This window comes from Bos mutus, chromosome 21 (assembly GCF_027580195.1).
Source record: "Bos mutus isolate GX-2022 chromosome 21, NWIPB_WYAK_1.1, whole genome shotgun sequence".
Lineage (NCBI taxonomy): Eukaryota > Metazoa > Chordata > Mammalia > Artiodactyla > Bovidae > Bos > Bos mutus.
Window position 1 is genome coordinate 65,959,992 of NC_091637.1, and position 18,017 is coordinate 65,978,008.

Here is an 18,017-nt window from a genome sequence, read left to right on the forward strand (position 1 = left end):
ATTCTTGAATTTTAAGTAAATAGCATTATTTCATGTGTCCTATGCTGCTTTTGTATCTGGCTCCTTTCATTCAAGATTATTTTATGAGGTTTTCCATGTTGTTTCTCAGTGCGTGGTCTTACATGGGTAATATTGCGTGGGTAGCCTAGTATGGATGCACATTTGTGCTTGGGCCAGCCCTGGGCTGCTACAGATTGTTTACCCACTTGGAAAGTATTTTCTAAGGATAAATTCCTGGGAGTTGAATTTGTGTTTAAAGGATAGGAGGCTTTTGCTCCGTGTTGCCAAATTGCCCTGTGTAAAGACTGTGCCAGTTTACATTCCCGTCACAGTAGGGTGAGGCCTGTCCCCCCGCATTCCTGTGTGTGCTGGTCTTACTGGTCCATTTTGAAATGGGGTGGCATTGCATTGCCATAGCTGTGCCAGTGCAGAATACACTTCAAGTGCCTAAAAAGGCATGGGGAAAAAACATTAGAAACGTGAGTGGCTGTTACTTGAGGTCACCTGTAAGGCAGTTACCTCTTAAAAAGATTTGGCTTAGCTGGGGAGATAAGACATATGACAAATGGCAGACAGTGGAAATGCCAGGTGAACAGCAGCAGTTCCAGTGATTCTGGGAAACTTCAGAGGAAGCAGAGCACAGGACTTTCTTCGTGGTCATGTATAGAACGGCCCAGCTCTCTCACTGCTGTGGGTTTGAGGCTCCTTTCTTCACCTGAGGCCTGGCTGGACGAGAGAATAACTACTTGAGTTACAGAGGCCAAATCCAGTGTTCTGCCCATTGATCTCAGTGGCTGATCACCTTTTGTGTAAGATAAGTTTTTTCTAGCTCTCTCACTTCCTATTTGAAAACCCAGCAATGTATGGACTCCAGAATACTGTCATTTGGTGTAAAATTAGTGGTTCACATCATTGCCATTTTTTGAAATTTCATATGTTGCAGATTCAGTAGCTCATTGTTCCGACTGAGGTTGGGTGATTGGAAAGATGGCAGCTTGGTGTGATTGAAATTGCACTTCTAAGCTCTGTGAAACCTTGAGCAGATCACCACCTTTCCCTGGGCTCAGTTTCAATGTAGGGTGAGGAAATGGGGGTCAGAAAATTGGCAGGGCCTCTACACAGTTGGAGATTGAGGGCATTTCTCGACTGGAATAGGAGCTCCTCTGCAGAGTGCTGCTTGTATTACTCAGCATCTTGAATCAGAAAATTGAAAAATCATTGTGTGCTCTGCCAGGCACGCGCTTGTGAACTTGTAAGTGTCGGGAAGGCAATAGTATGGCAGTTAAGCAGCATGTAGGAGCCGCTCACTGCCATGGGATGGGCTTCCAGTTCACCAGTGTTGTCACGCACTTTCAGGTGGCCACAGAATTTCTCCCCACCCCCACCCTGTTAGGAGAAACTTTAAAAATATTTATTTTCCAAGTATTTGAAATGAGTGTCTTTTGCAGAAATGAAAACATCTTCCCTTACCTTCCACTTGAGATGTTGGTATTCCCTTGGGAGTAGATAGGCATATTTCTATGCATGTTTAACAGAAGAGTTTAATAAAGATAGGGCATTTGAATATGTCAGCATTTTAATGTGATGAGACCTGGTGTTAGAATGTGTGCAGATTGATTTTACCTAATGTTTATTCATAGTTTTTCTTTAATGAAGAAATCAATATTTTATTAGCCTAAATGAAGCATTTGTAGTGTTTCACATTGTGAGAAGAGACTCAACCTGAACGTGGAGTGCAGCGTGAGCAGAGAAGAGATGGCGGAAGTGTCGCGGTTCAGCGGCTTGCTAAGTTCATTTTTGAAAAACCACTCTGGGGGAAGAGGAGTCGAGTTTACATAGCTGTTTTTAAGTGACAGGCCTCCTTGGGGAAAATGGCATGTGATGACAGCAGCTTGTTTTTTCAGCAGACACGTGATGGACAGTGCTGGCCCGGGAGAAGGAGCCCTGCCCTCTGGGGGGCTTCTCCCACCTGCCCGAAGCAGGAGCCTGCCTGGCTCCCAGGGCACGTCTCTCCCTGGGGACCAGTAAGCAGTTCCCCAGGTTGTCCTGTGAAACTGCACCAAACATGCCTCTTCTGACTGCGTCTCTCCCCGTGTTGGAAGGACCTGAAGGTGGCGCCCCTCACGCTTTCCATCGAGTCGTTTGCCCGTTTCCTGATGGCGGGTGATGCAGTCCTTCTCTCTCCCGCCCTCCTTGGAGCTCCCTGCCCCACTCACTGCTCTGGCCCCACTGCTTCTGGCCCAGGGGAGGACCCCTGGGTCGTGAGTGCCGGGTGCCCGTTCCAGGTCAGGACGGGCAGGAGCCTGCGAGCAGGCCACATGCCAGCTGTTCTCAGTGGAGGGAGTGGGTCTGGTGTGCCAGTGCAGGTGTGGGCGTGTGCACATATGTCTGACAGTGGAGGAGGAGTGGGAACTAAGAAAGGGAAGGTGCTGCCTTGTAGGAAATTATATTGGAAGGAAAACATGCCCCTAAACTTGGCTTCTGCTGTTTTTCTCCAGGAAATTTAGAGTAGAAAGAAATATCCCTGTTTTTCCTTATTTATATTTCTTTGAAAGTATTAATGAATGATGAGACATTTCAAAGCCTCTCTGATAAGCATCAAGTCCTTCTGTATTCAAAAGGAGAAATACGAGTTTCAGTGAGAGGAACTAACTTTTTTAAAGTGCCTTTTAAGTGTCAGGTGTTGCTCTTCAGATGGTCTCCATTTTAGTAAAACAGCCCCGCGAGGCACATGCTTTGAGAGGGTGGGTGGGTCTGGGGTCTGGGCCAGCCTGAGCGAGGCCCGAGTGTCTGAGTCCCACTTCAGCAAGCCCAGGAGCCTGCAGTCACACAGGGACAGAGTTTTAGGGTAGGTGCTGCCTCGGATGGTGTCTCATCAGCTTCCCGTCAGAGCAGCGGAGGGAGCAGCAGGCCGGGAATCCAGCAGTCCTAACCCCACCACTTGCTTCTCCTTGACAGCTGTTTGTGTTCCTCTGTTTGAAACATGGGAGTGGCGTAGTTCTTCGGGGCGCAGGTCTGTAACGACCGCCAGAGGAACTGATGTTTGAGGGCGCTCTGTAAGCCGTCAAGTGACCTTCTGGTATGTGCCAACGAGGGTGGTTTTCCTTCACAGATGGGCACCCAAGAAGGCATTAGTTGTTGGCTGGGCTTTTGGTCAGCAGAAGAATTATGTATGTGTGTGTATATGTCTGGCTCTGGATTTCTTCTGGTTCCCGCCATTCCTTTACTTTTCTTTCCCTCCATTTTCAAAAACGTATCATTCCTACAACAGAAACTTAAGGATGCCTTCTGTGTGCCAGCCCTTTATTAGGTGTTGGAGATAGAGTGGTGAATAAGACAGATAAGGTTTTGTCCTTTTTGAAACACTGAAGCTGTACAGTTGACTGACCTTTTTTGTTTTTCCTATTGGTATAAGTTATCCCAAACCTGACTTCCTGATACCCCTGGTACCTTTTTTTTTTAATGTGTTAGACCCTGAATACCATTAATGCCAGTTGTGCAGCTGTTTTGACTGTACCTGTTGGTCTGAAGAAACGTGAGGAGGATGGACCGCGCGGCTCTCCCGCAGCAGGAGCCCGGTTTGTGTCTCCTTCCCGGCGGCGGCTGCGAGCGCGGCTCGGCCTCTGGGCGGCGCCTCGCGGCTGACTGCTCCCTGCAGTCAGGTGTGGGCGGCCAGCGTGTTTGCAAAATCCCTGATTGGTACTTTTGTCGTTAGGGCCCCCGGTTATTTTCCACTCTGTTGGAGAAGATTTGTATTAAATAGTACGTTGATCTTTGTTCACGAAGCAAGTAAGCCTCAGCTCGGAGTGGTCTGCGTCTCCTTTCTTGAGTCCTGTGACCAGAGCCGTTTCCTCAGGATGACCAGCTGGGTGTGGTCCCACCCCAGACTGTGGACTAAGCCTCCGCAGGCACGAGACCCCAAGCCTAACTAGGTTCGAAGTCTTCCCCAGGAAAAACTGGCGGACAGTCTGTAATGTGGTTTATTTTGAATTCCCAGTCTGGAGATAGGACTCTTGAAGTTGGTGATCCTCTGTGGCCCCCGGAAGGAATCCCCTGTCCACTTCCGGCTCCTGTTTTGGTCGTCTGAGATGCGGTCAGGAGGAGTGGTGACAGCACACGGCCCTTCTTTGATTTTCAAATGGCATAATGGAGACCTTTGATGTTACTGGGGTGGCTCCAGCTATTTTGGATTAATCCATTCAGGTTGTCAGTGAGTCAGCAGCCTCCTGACTTTTTTGTTGTTTTTAAAAGGACTGTCACTGTGTATGGAATACAGTTCCCATGAAGGCGCAGGTAATTGTGGTGCAGAGGGATAGGCACGCGGTGGCGGCCCAGCAAAAGAACGCCTTGCATGATGGGCTCGGGGGGAGATGGCACTGGCCCTGTGGTGGGTAGCATTTGTGTGATGGGAGGAGCGGGGAGTGTTCTGAGTGAAAAGAGGAAGGCAAGGGAGGCAGGAGGGTGTGGAGAGCCCAGACGGCGTGTGAGCACGCGCCTTTGCAGGTGTGTGTGTCGACGCCCATCGTGGATGGCCCGTGCCTGGCCTGTGGATGCCAGCTAAGGAGTTTAGCCACTGGTGCACTGGGCAGGGCTTCAGAGGTTCTGAGTGGGAGAGCGATGTGAGTCTTTGTGAGGATTAATCTGGCAAGTGTGGAGGACAACCTGGAGGTGTGGGGACAGGCGGGGAGGAGCCCGGTGCCGAGCCATGGGAGCTGCCCCTGGACTCAGGCGGCCTGGCGGAAGGCAGGGTGCAGGCTGGGGGCACCTCGGAGGCAGTGGGCCTGAAGCTCGGGAGAGGGGCCTCGGGTGGAGGGGAGCCATATAGTGTAGACAGGGTGAGCGTCTGGTCTGGGAGGGTATTAGACAGCGTTTAGATATGCCACTCCAGTACTCTTGCCCGGAAAATCCCATGGGCGGAGGAGCCTGGTGGGCTGCAGTCCATGGGGTTGCTAAGAGTCGGACACGACTGAGTGACTTCACTTTCACTTTTCACTTTCATGCATTGGAGAAGGAAATGGCAACCCACTCCAGTGTTCTTGCCTGGAGAATCCCAGGGACGGGGGAGCCTGGTGGGCTGCCGTCTATGGGGTCGCACAGAGTCGGACACGACTGAAGCGACTTAGCAGCAGCAGCAGATAGGGCATAACTGGACTCTCGTTTGGCAAGTTCTGTGAGACTAGTTCTCTCTGAGGTGGTTCTCAAGAGGGGAAGGAAAATGGGACATTTTTTACCTTTATCACCTACACGCCCCCCATGTACCATCATCTGGCGTGCCTCTTTCAGAAGAGGTCTTTCTGAGATTATTTTCCACACCACATCAAGTGCTTCTGGGCTCTGAGGAGTATGAAGTAGCAGGCTCCCGTGAGGAGGGCTTGGCCGGGTGCACGCGCCTTCCCTGAGCTCCTGGAACGGCGTGTCCGCCTGCCCGTGGGAGCCGTGGGAGGCCTTGCCTTGCCGGTTCTCTCCCTCCTCCGCATTCCTCTTGGCCCCGCAGCCTTCCTATGGACCAGGGAGGGGTCTGAGGGAAGGTGTGAGTTGGAACTGTTTCTTTTGCAGACCTCTGTGGTTCTGGAAAGATAAATGCTTGTTAGTGCCTTGCTGAACTGACCCAGCTGACTTCATATTTTGACAGTATTCATCATGAAGAGAATTCCAGGGATTTTTAAAGGATCAAAAGTCCAAGGAAAAAAGAAACAAAACATTTTAAAGTTTGTACTTACTGACCAAGGATTTTGGTTAACCAGCCCTGTTTCTGTAGTAGGAATTGTTTAAAGCATCATGTACATTTCTTCTGTTGAGAATGAGATGCTGATACATGTAGTCAGTGACTCCTTATGCAGAAACTAATGAGCATAATGATGAAATTTAGTCTTACTACTGAAAAATCGAAGTCCATTCACCTTTTGTGGCAAATACTATGCTCTATTGGAGCTGAATAACCAAATATTCTTATCAGTTCTTAGAATTCTTGCCAGTTCTTAAAATGGGTAAGACTTTTAAATAAATTGGTTCTGCTATAAATTGACGTTTAAAAATTTAGATAATTGGTAATAATTAGGATGCAGAAGCACTAAAAAAAAAAGTATCTGTAACCTATCTATGAAGGATTTACCAGAAAGCTGAAGAACAGAAGTAATTTTGTGGAATAATACAGTGGTAACTGTTTAATAAAGTAGTTCTGCTTTTTAAGGGAATTTTTTTATTAGAATTCGTAATTGTAATCCTTGGAAGGAAAGTTATGACCAACCTAGACAGCATATTGAAAAGCAGAGACTTTTCCAGCAAAGTCCGTCTAGTCAAGGCTATGGATTTTCCAGTGGTCATATATGGATGTGAGAGTTGGACTGTGAAGAAAGCTGAGCGCCAAAGAATTGATGCTTTTGAACTGTGGTGTCGGAGAAGACTCTTGAGAGTCCCTTGGACTTCAAAGAGATCCAACCAGTCCATCCTAAAGGAGATCAGCCCTGGGATTTCTTTGGAAGGAATGATGCTAAAGCTGAAACTCCAGTACTTTGGCCACCTCATGCGAAGAGCTGACTCATGGGAAAAGACTCTGATGCTGGGAGGGATTGGGGGAAGGAGGAAAAGGGGACGACAGAGGGTGAAATGGCTGGATGGCATCACCGACTCAATGGATGTGAGTTTGAGTGAAGTCCGGGAGTTGGTGATGGACAGGGAGGCCTGGCGTGCTATGATTCATGGGTCACAAAGAGTCAGACACGACTGAGCGACTGAACTGAACTGAATTGATGATAACAGACGTAAAGTAACACTGTGATCATATAAGTGATTAAACACTAAATTTTGTGTAATGAACTAAAGTACTTGGAGAGTTGAGATAAGGGAGCCAACTTGGGAAGTGGTAGTTGGGAAAATGCTTGCTGGAGGTGGTGGGACTTGTACAGATGGATAAGATTCCTGCAAACGGGTAAACGAGACTATCCCTGCCGAGAGGGCAACTCAAGCCAGGAAAGAGGGGACATCTGCCCGCCCCAGACTCCACGTGGGTGGACGGCAGGACGAGCTGAGTGGTGGGACATGGGCCCTCGACCCCTCCCTCCCTCCCTCCCCAGGTTCCTCAGTGGTAAAATGCGGTTGGTATAAGCGTGGACTCTGGGGGGTGACTGTGAGACGACATGCGATGCTAAGAGTCAAGTTCCTGGTGCGCAGGAAGTGTTCAGTGGACCGAAGTTGCTGTGGCTGTTAGAGAGGATGGAAGGGCAAGACTGCTGGGTAGTTGTCATGTTGTGATGTGACGGGAACTAGGAAGCCCCTGCAGCACTGCCCCCAGGTAGGTTGTGACCGGGATAAACCAAGAATGGTAGCGACCATTGGAACGCTCACGTGTGCTGGGTGCCTTATCTCCGTTATCCGCGGGCCTCTCCTTGGCCCTGTGGGGAGCTGGGGAGCTTCGTTCTTTGCGGCTGTGAGAGAGGTGACGCTCACCTCCCCAGAGCCACCTGGCCACCTCTTGGGAAGGCAAGGTTTGAACCCAGGCCTGCCCGGTTCCAAAGTGTAGGCTCTCTCTCCTTCAGTTAAACTGTCTTGACCTGGGAAACCGTCTATCGGGCTGATGACCCCGCGGAGAAGTGGCGGCCGGCTCGGGACATTGGCATTGTTACTGAAAGGTGGGTGGATTCTGACCCCACTCGCCAGAACAAAGGAGGGGGAAGAAGAGGAAAGAAGATAGTAACCCAGCAGTGGAAAAGAGACACAACTCGGTGACTGGCTGTCAGAGGGAAGAGGACGAGATGAGTTGGAGGTGATGGTGCAGCTGGAAATAAAGGCAGGAACTGGTGGTTCCAACGTTCCCCTTACCTGGCTTCAGGCTTCAGAAAGCTCAGGCACCACGGCTGGAGTCCCCAGGTTTCTCGGAAGAATAATTTCCTGTAGTTGGGCACCTTGTTGTCACTTCGGGGCTCACGGGAGTCTTGCTGGTGTGAGTGACTGTTGCCTGGCTAGTGTCTGCTGTTCTGGTGCCATCGTTGCCTTTGGGGCTTGAAGGGGAGTGACCTTAGGGAAGAGAAGTGCTTGCTTGTGTTCCTTGAGCCTCGGTCTGTGTTTGTGCCTTCTGGGACAGTGCCGCCCCCATCAGTGTTGAAAGACCAGTTTTTAAAATTGCAGCGAGTAGGGGCTCCTCTTTGTTTTCCATCGCGTTGCGCAGGCCTCTCGTCACAGTGGCTGGCTGTTGAGGAGCAGGGGCTCCAGGGGCGCAGGCTTCGGTAGCTGCCGCAGGTGGGCTCAGGACTAGAGCAAGGCTCAGGAGTTGTGGTGCGCAGGCTTAGTTGCTCCGTGGCGTGTGGGATCTTCCCGAATCAGAGGTTGAACTCGTGTTCCTGGTATCGGCAGGCAGATTCTTAACCACTAGACCACCAGGAAAGCCCTGGACTGATACTTTTGTAAAATAAAATAAGGATTACTAGGAAAAGAACTGAAAAAGACATTTAGGAAGCAAATTTGGATTTTTTGTTACCAGAGTCGGTGGGTATTAAATCACTCTGTCACGTTGCCATTTTAAATGCTTATTCTCAGTCTCTGCTTAATTTTGACTGCAGACTAGCAGACTACTTATGGTCTGGTACACTCTGAGAGCAGTAATCTAGGAAGAAACTTTGTTAAGCAAATTAGTAAACAGGACGCTTTTGGACAATTTACTTCGAGAGTAAAAATTGTCTATCAGTTGGCGTTTGAAACACTGCAGACGTGTGTTTGTGTGCTCTAATGACAGACAGCATCTTTCAGTGAGGTTCCCTGTTAGGGGCAGGAAGGCAGAAGAGCTATTCCAAGAACTGAGGCTGAGGTTGTGAGGGATCCATGAGTTTAAAACTAGTAGCAATATTTGGAAACAATGGTGCTTTAAACTTCCTCTGTTCTTCTGAGAATCACTATTTCTTTTGCTCATTTAATTTGAATTAGTTTGTTTTCTCTGTTAACATTTGGCTTGCTTCTGAATTGTTTTTTATGTTTTGGTGCATAATTTTATGTATATTCTTTCATGGCGTAGTTTCTTAAACTGAAAAAAAGAAGTCTCAGTGGTTGCCGATATAGAGATCACATAATAATTTAGCGGTTCTAATTTCAGATTTGATTTTTGACTCTCGCCATCAGCGTATCTTATATTTTGTTCTGTCTTTACTTTTGCTGCTGTTTCCTTGCCCTGAGTCATGTGCCGAGTTGTTCCCTTAGTCTCGACTTCTCTCTCCCTCCTTCGGGCTGAGCCCAGGAGCTGCTTACCCCCAGCTGGCCTCTCCTGTCTGTGGTAAAGGGGCTCCTGTCCGGACCCCCCCCCACCTCTGCCATGCACCCACTTCGCACATCACAGGACGTTCAGGCCCCGCGCACGGCCCCACTTCTGCTTGCTCCAGAGTCGGGGCTTCCTTTCGTAGACCACACTCTGCTTAGCTCATCCTCTGGACAGCACCCTGGGGTTGGGAAGAGAGGTGCTCTCCCCACTCCAGCTGCGGTGAGGCAGGGAGAGCCCTCCACGCACGTCTTCACTGCTTTGCCCTGGGCTCCCAGGGTCACTCAGCTCCAGACGGCCTGGTGCTCAGGTTTTGAGCCTGTCATCGTGAGGTCTTCTTTTTCACACACTGTTTGTAATCTGACAGACCTAGAATACTGAGTCACTGTCCCAGGCCTCTTCGGAAGAACGAGATCTTCAGACCCCATACTCGGGGTGGTCCGTAGGAACCAGAGCTGTGAGCCCCAGAACCGCACACAGGGCCAAAATGGGTGTTTCAAGGAGACGCTTGGTCGTCTCCACCGGTGATTCTCCGATAGCAGGGGAAGCAGCGGGTCACCTTCATTTCAACAACATACTGGATTGCAGAGAAGGTTTCTCATGAAGAAAAAGGTCCTGCTTTTAAAGGGGGAGGCACTTTGAAAAATCATGTTTAGCCCAAGTCAGAAGTCAGACTCCGGAGTGTACGGTGTGTTTTCTCCCTGCCCCCTCTAGGGTAAAACAGGTTTGGGCTCCATATGCAGCCCTTCCGCTTCTTGAGTAGGTACAGGGACCTCGGCTGGGTTATTTACCTTCCCTGAACTTTTCTCGTCTGTAAAATGGAGGTAAACGTGGTCTCTCTTGAAGTGTTATGATAAGGATTAAGATGATGCCTGTACCAGACTTGGAGTGTGGGTTCGATGAGTGAAAGTCACTTGAAAGCTAACGCAGAAGAGACTGTGACCCAGCGCAGGAGCCGCTGCCTCTGCATAACTGGCTGCAGTCCTGGTTCACAGCCCGAGCAGGCATCAGGATCACCTGGAGCACTGTTGCATCTACAGCTTGCTGGGCCCACCCGCCCACCCTACTGGTTTGATTCATTTGGTCTGGGGTGGGGCGGGAGAAGGTGCGTCTCTGAGTTTCCAGGTGACGCCGCTGCTGCCTCCGCTGGTCTGGGGACCACACTTTGAGAACGACTGGGCTGCAGGTAAACCCACCAATGAGCTTGTCGGTGCTGGAGCTGTATGAAAGCTGAGCTTTTATGTGGTTAGAAAATGCTTGAAATACGTTTTACAAACACTGAATTTAGTATCTCAAGGGTTTTTACCTCCTGAAGTCCAGGAGTCTTCATTAAATATATGTGAAGAAGAATAAGTTGCAAGAGTAACAGTTGTAAACATATTATGGATAGTCTAACAATATCAGATTGGCCGAGGTATGTGAAAGTGCTTTTATAAAATGCTGAAAACTGCAAAAAAAATTTTATAAAAATTAAAATATTTCAATATTTTAATTTTTAAGATTGAACATCATAATGGAGTATAAAATAGTGTAACTTAGAGTTCTCATCTCAATGTGCTGTTTACCGTGTGTATTTTTCTCTTTCTCCTCCAGGCTGCTGACTTGAGTAAACCAATAGATAAAAGGATATACAAAGGAACACAGCCTACTTGTCATGACTTCAACCACCTAACAGCCACAGCAGAAAGTGTCTCTCTCCTAGTGGGCTTTTCCGCAGGCCAAGTCCAGCTTATAGACCCAATCAAAAAAGAAACTAGCAAACTATTTAATGAGGAAGTAAGTAGCACCCTGTCTTAGCTGTTAAGAACCCCTATAAGAATGTATACGTTCTTACCGAGGGTATGGGCCTTATAATTTTACTCTGTGAGTGAAGCCCATTTTCCATCCTCAGCTGTCCTGCCTAGTATTACCCAAGTTTAAATGTGGTGCGTTGACTTGTTGACTTTTACCTGTTCTTTATTGGGCTAACTGTTTTTTTGTGCATTTTTTTATGTTCAGGTGTCTATAGCAGGTGTTTTAAGAAAAATTGTTTTATAATGGAGATAAGGACGAGACTAATAGCTTGATCTTTATAATTTAAATAAGAAGATAAAGAATTCTAGATTGTATTCACATGGCCAGAAAATTTCATGCAGATCAAAGAACTTGCTAATATTTCCTTAGTTTTCACAAACGGTAGATAAAGTTTTGATGTGTCTGTTTGACAGGCATACATCTGAGAATTTGCTCTCTTGCTCTTGAAAGCATTTGCTCTAAAATCACCTCTTATGTGGTTAGAACTCCTGGCACTTGAAACTGGCTGGCAGGGCACAAGCTCCTGCCTGTGTTGTGCTGTGTCCTGGGATTCCTGGTGTCTCCAGTCTCATTCTTGAAGGAGCCCGAGAGATCTGAGCTGTCTGTTCAGAAACATGTCAGAACCTTTAAACCTGGGCAGATGGAAGTTGCCAGATAGATTATATCTTTAAAAGCTGTTGGAGTGGCTTTTCAGTCCCAAGTATTGCCATTACATATTTGACGCACTTCCTCCGCTGTTTCAGTGTGACTTTCCTAGTAAATGGAACGGACGAGGTCGGCTCCCTGAGTTAGAGGCCCTGGCTGCAGTCTCCTTGTAACCTCAGCCCTGGGGTGACGAGGGTCAGGTCACCTGAGCCTCTGTCGGGAAGGGCAGGAGGTTTTGCATTGTTGCATGGTGTTAAAGTTATTAACTAGAAACAGAAGTACATTATAGATTCTGGTTTTTAAGAAATAATTTTGTTTGGGAAAGAATACTCCACTTGACAAATTGCAGTTAAAATTCTGATTCTTTTGCAGTCCCTATGGTATTTGCTGTCCATGTATATCCAGTATCCATCCACAGTGCTCCTGTTGGACTTTGCCAGTGGATTTGGTGAAATCTTTTGAACCCTGCCACCTCCTCTTCTAGTTTCATCTGGGTTGACTGGAGCAAAACTTACCATCTGGATTGACAAACTAGAGAGGAAAAGTATTTAATCCCGTTTTCTGTTAAAAAAAAAAATCTTAAGCAGAAAATTATTCTGTTTACCTGAACATTTTATTAACAGCATCTGAGGGAGTGATTTCTAAGTAGCTGGATGATTTTGGTGGGGGAGTTGGTGGTGGGGAGAGTGGGGACACAAAACTATACTTCTCTGCATTCTTAATAGAAATGGTGAATTTGGCATCCTTGTGGGGTTCTGTTTGTGTTTAGGCGGGGACGTGCTTTCGGTGGGGAGGAGATTGGAGCCATGTAAAGGGTGGTTGGTAAACAAGGTCGGGAGGCCGCCCGGCTGTGGATGGCACAGCATGCCTCCTGGAGAACAAGAAGGATTTGTGTGCCATCGCTGGAGGGGGGGTGGTGTGCAGCACAGGCCCCAGGGCCCTGAGAGCACTCGGTCACCTCAGCTCTCCCCATTCCTTACTCAGGACAGCCGGGAGCCATGGGCTGCAGCTCCCCACCCTCAGGGAGTGAAGTGGAGTTACCTCCTACTCTTTGTACATTTTATTTGGAAAGTGGCTGTTCAAAGGGAGAGGATTGTGTGTAGTTTAATGCCAACTTGGCATTTACATCTCGAGGCTGAAATTGATTGCCCTTCACAGTGAGAGTGTTCTTTGGCCATACGGATAGCATTCTCATCAGATTTTGGTCAGGATGTCTCAGAGACAGGGTCATCGGAGGTTTGTTTCTCAGAGGGTGCCAGGGATGGTGGTTGAAGCAGTCGATAGGCCGTGCTTTGCATTCATGTGAGACTTGGAGGTTTCCGAGTATTTTATCTGCTTTCTCTGCACGGGAGGGCAGGCTGTCGTCTCCACTGTGCAGACAAAGAATTAGAGAGAGGATGAGTGAGTTGTCCAGACCCGGCAGCAATTTGATGATATGCCTAGATCCAGAAATTAATTCCACGCATCCTTACTGACCATAGATTGTAAGCCCCATCATAGCTGGTTGCCATATGGGCCTTGTCGCCTCCGGAGCTCACTCTTCTGTGAGATGGACAGGGAGGATGTGGAGCGTGTGTTATGAACAAAGTAGCAAGAGAGGTGGGTGCTAACTGCACTCTTCAGGATGTACCAGATATCATAAAATAAAAACAAAAATTCAGTGAGGGAGGTTTGAGAAAGCTTCCAGAAGGTGACGTTTGACCTGGGTTTGAAAAATGCGGAGGAGTCGGAGGAGGATGAGAAGGGCCTTCGAAGCTGGAGAAAACACCTTAGCATGTGGAGGAGCATGAGGCCAGCAAGACCTCAGTGCGTGGGCCTTGGAGTGGCCAGAGGTGAAGCTGGACAGGGGAACCGGAACTAGATTGCAAAAGCCTTTCGTAACATGCTGAGAAATTTGGACCTGACACTGGAGGCTGTGGGGCAACCTTTGGGGTTTTACTTAGTGAAGCGGAGTGATAGGATCAAGTGTGTTTTTTTAGAACTCTTGTCAGCACTTGGGGAAGATGGATTGGAATGAAGATAGCAAGACGAGTGAGGAGGCTCTAGTGATTGTCCAGGTGAGAGCTGAGGACTTGACCTGGAGTTGGGACCATTTCCTCATTCATTCTGCAGACCTTGGTGGCTGACCACATGCAGAGAACACCTGCCCTGTGTCTCCCCTCCAGAGAGGGGGAAGTGTGAACAGCGCCCCACACACAGACACACGCATACACGGCACGTGGTGGTGACTTGTGATGTCAGAGGAGACAGTAGGCCTGAGGGAGAGAGACAGACACAGCGCCTGATGGACAGGGAGGTGGGGCACGTCTCGGAGGAGATGGTATGCTTTGAGCCTCGTATGAGAAGGCCCCCCAGGTACGGAGCTGGAGTGTTCCTGCAGGAGGGAGAGTGGGGGCAGGCCCCTGTGGGAATGAGCCTGGGGACAGGAGCCCTGGTAGAGGGGCGTGGAGTGAGGGCGCAGCCCGGGTTGCTGCTTGGCCTCCGTGCAGGGAATCTCGCACTGGGGAGCAAGAGGTGGTCTGCTTGGTGTTTTTGAAAATTACTCTGGCTCCATCTTGGAGACGGAGTTGGAGAGATGGATGAGCAGATGCTGGGTTTCTGGCTCACTTGGCGCACTGGGTGAGAGGGGAAGGAGCAGGTGCTGGAGCAGAGCGAAAGGTCAGAGTTCCTTTTCCTGCTTGTTAAGCTTGAGAGGCCAGGGGTGGTTGCGTACGTGGATCTGGAGCTTCAGACTAGAGGTAGATTCTGGGAGTGGTCAGCATATAGATAGTAATCACGCCCCTGAGATGAGATGTCAGGTCTGCGGAGAAAGCACAGTAGGAGCAAAGACAGGTCTGCTGCGTCCTGGACGTGTCTAGGACTGAGCCCTGTTTACACTCCAAGGCTCCAGCCATCTGTTCATTGCCTGCAAAGGGGCATTTACAACAGTTAGTCTATTACCATGAAATTTACAGACTCAGAGTACAGTGGCTAAGAGCATAGCCTCTTGAACCTGAGTGTCCAGAGCACAGACAGCAGCCCTGCCCCTTCCTGCCCGCAGGGTGTGGGTTTGTACCTTCATCTCTCCTCAGCCGGAAGGTGAATAGACATGCTCCCCAGGAGGGGTGGGGAGGATGGGAGGCCGGCAGAGGGTCTGGAGCGCCAGCCCTGGGGAGAGCTCGGGAAAGTTGTGCACACGGGGGAAACCGGAGGTTCATTTCACCGGGGCTTGCAGGAAAAGCTGCTTGGGAGGTGAGGTAGCAGCAGTTTTGAAGGAGAAGCACAAAAAATTTTCCAGAACAAGAAGGTAAGAGCAGGGCAACACAGAGAATGAACACTCATCAGACAGGTGATGGGGACTGTTTATCCTGACTGCGGTGTCTGTCTGTCTGTCTTACTCATCCGAGGGCTGCTCAGCCTCCCGTGATACACAGGCACACACGTGTGCATACGCTGCAGTACTGATTACTCTGACCTGGGCCTCCTTTCTGAGGGCATCTGCTCTGTGAGAGTAGAGCAGATGTTTGGGTGGACGGATGGGATAGGTGGGTGGGTGGAAATGGAGTTCTGGAAATCCACATTAGACCAAAGATGGATGAAAATGTCTGTCTGGGAATCGAGTGTATCTTAAAAGGTGATTTTTCCGCCCATTGAATAAGAAGTTTTAAATACTTGTTTATACAAAAAATTGGGACAGAGAGAAGTACAAAAAAGATAGGAAAACATGACCTGTGAATCCCAGTGCTCACTGGTCGCTTTATCATGTTTGTAATTTTTTACGTTTTCTAAGAGGTGAACTTGTCAGACTCACACCTTCCGTTAAAGATGCTGGCAGCCTTCACCTCCCAGTCTGGCCCTCAGTTTGCCCGGTTCTGTCCGGGCATTGGAGGTGAGCCCTGCCCTCCAGGCCATCCTGGCAATGAGACCCGGGCTGCTGTGCCAGTGGAGCCCAGCCCAGGAGGAAGGCAGGGCCCTGTCCTCTGGCCTCCCTTCAGGGGTGCTAGGCTGGGACTGCTTTCTGCAGCCTTCAGGGCGGGCTTCGGGCGTCTCCTCGCAGTGTCACCCGTCTCTGACGGGACTTGAAGTATCTAATGGGCTCTGTGAGTGTCTTGGCACTTCTGATGAGCTCCCAGACCGTGCCACCTCCTTCATCGTAAGAGCTGCTGGTGGGAGGGGTCACCGGGTCAGGTTCAGCCTTGTGTGAAGCACCCCAGAGGGTGTGGATCCCCTTGTTCATCACTGATGATTACAGTGTCCTGGGGAAGAGACGCAAAGTGGCGGTTCCCACGTGGTGATGAACTCAGGCCCGTTGGGTCTCTGTAAAAGTCCTGATTATATGGGGACTGTGTCCACAGAATAGTAACTTGAGAGGATTTTCAATTGTGTCTGATTGCTGGGTTAGATGGAAAATCTCAAAAGACCTGGTCGTCTCTGCTGCTGGCATCCCTGGCGTGTGACCAGCGCCCCTCTTGTTGACTGTCTGCTCTCTGGCAGGTTGTGGCCAGGGCAGCAGGGCAGAGGCTGTGGTCTCTTGGTGGACACCCAGCCGGCTGCTGCCCGCGGCTGGGCCTTCTCTTCAGCCCGCGCCCCCCGGGGCAGGGAGGAGAGGGACCCAGTTTCGCAGTATTCCGTCTAGTCACCCTCCAAAAGAGTGGCTCTGGGCACTTTGTTAGTTTTGTTTCTGTTGCTTTTTTTAATCAAAGGAAGGAAATGGGCATGTAATGATCTCCTTCAAGTTTTAATGTTGATAAAAGTGACATTTGATCCTCTTTCCCAGGCTTTGAAATCCCCTCTCCTGATAGTAGTACTTCCCGAGGGAGCAGCGTCTGTAAGTGCCTTTATAGAATCAAAGCTCTTGGCCACTGTTTTTGCTTGTGACTACATTGTGGCTTTTCCAGTAGCTGCTGTGGCTTTTGAACTGTTTGTTTTTAGTATTTTGTTATAAATTAATATCTGCATTGTAAAATGCATACCCATCTCTCCCCAATAATTTTTTTCCTGCTTATTATGTTGATAGCAGTGAAAAATAAAGTGTGTGTGCTTGAGAAAACTTCATTTTAGCAGTGGTGGCTTTAATATGGTCACAGGTTTATTTTTGTTGTTTCCTTTATACTGGTTTCATATAGTTAGAAAATCTTGTTTGTGAGTGCCGTTGATGATGGTAGTTTTGATGCTGTTGCGTTTCTTCACTGGATTAATTTTAGAAATGAGACGGTTCCTTCTGCATCCAGAAGGGTGATTACCAGGGGGAGAGCGGGTGGGGGAGCCCACATCCTGGGCAGCTGTCTTGGCGTGCAGACCTGGCATACTGATGCCCAGATTATGGACGTTATGGGATTTTGTGGGCGTGATCATGGCAGTAGGCCTCGGAGCATTTTGGTGTTTTCCTGTTTAATGGAGAGCCCGGCGGCGATGCTAGGCGACCTGAGAGCCTGTCTCACCCTGAGACCTGCCATGTCCTTCCCGCTGGGGCGGCCCCCTCAGCCTCTCCTCTGCAGCCCTGGAGCAGGGGCTTGCTTCTCCTGGCCCCCCCACCGACCCTGTGCCAAGACAGGGATGTGGGGGGCGGGGAGCAGGGCCCCTGGCCTGGCCCACGCTCACTCAGCGGCAGTTCCTTCCTCTCCTCATGGGACTTCGGGCTTGTTTTCTCTGCTTGCCTGGGTTTGGTCCCGCTCGCTGTAAGGAGCTTGTCCCCAGAGTTTACACCCTGCTCCTCTTGGGCGCCTTCTGCCTTGGCCATCTGACTGTCACATGTCCGGCGGTTGCTGTCCACAGCCGATACCCCTGTCCTCCCCGGTCACTTTCCTCAGCTCCTTACTCAGTGGGTATACGTGGACGTCTCCCCCAGCATGGCCGCCGTCCGCTCCTCTCTGTCACACCCTTCCCAGGTGCTGTCCCTCAGCTCCTCGGAGTCTGTTCACAGGCCTCCCCCACTCCACCCAGCCTCACCCCCTGGGAAACCGTCCGTCCTGCCCCCACCTCTGGTCGAGTTTAAGAGCTTCTTGTCGGGGGACAGTTGTCACAGGCTACGGAGCAGTCTCTCTCCACCCGCACCGTTCTGTGCCTCCCGACGGGAGATTCCGCTTGGTTCTGTGACTTCCCTTTCCAGGAATCTTGGGTGTGAGCCACAAATTCAATGTAAAATTTTCTAATAGCCACAGTGAACCATTTAAAAAACAGGTGAAGTTGATATTTTATCTAATACATCCAAGTATTATTTTGGCATGTAATCAATATAAAATTATGAATGAGGTGGTCTCCATAGTTTCCCAGGTCTTCAGAGTTCAGGGTGAACTGTGCCCTTGCAGCATGTCTCGCTGGGCCAGTCACTCTCAAGGGCTCGGGGCTGTGGGGTTGG

The 18,017-nt window shown here is 49.5% G+C and overlaps 1 protein-coding gene across 1 annotated transcript in view; it reads left to right on the forward strand.

Moving 5' to 3' along the window:
• The window catches only part of WDR20 (WD repeat domain 20), a 65,532-nt gene that overhangs the window by 32,594 nt on the left and 14,921 nt on the right, over nt 1–18,017 (forward strand). Inside the window, 1 exon segment of the mRNA XM_005903926.2 lies at nt 10,835–11,017. Within this exon segment, the coding sequence (XP_005903988.2) occupies nt 10,835–11,017 (183 nt within the window).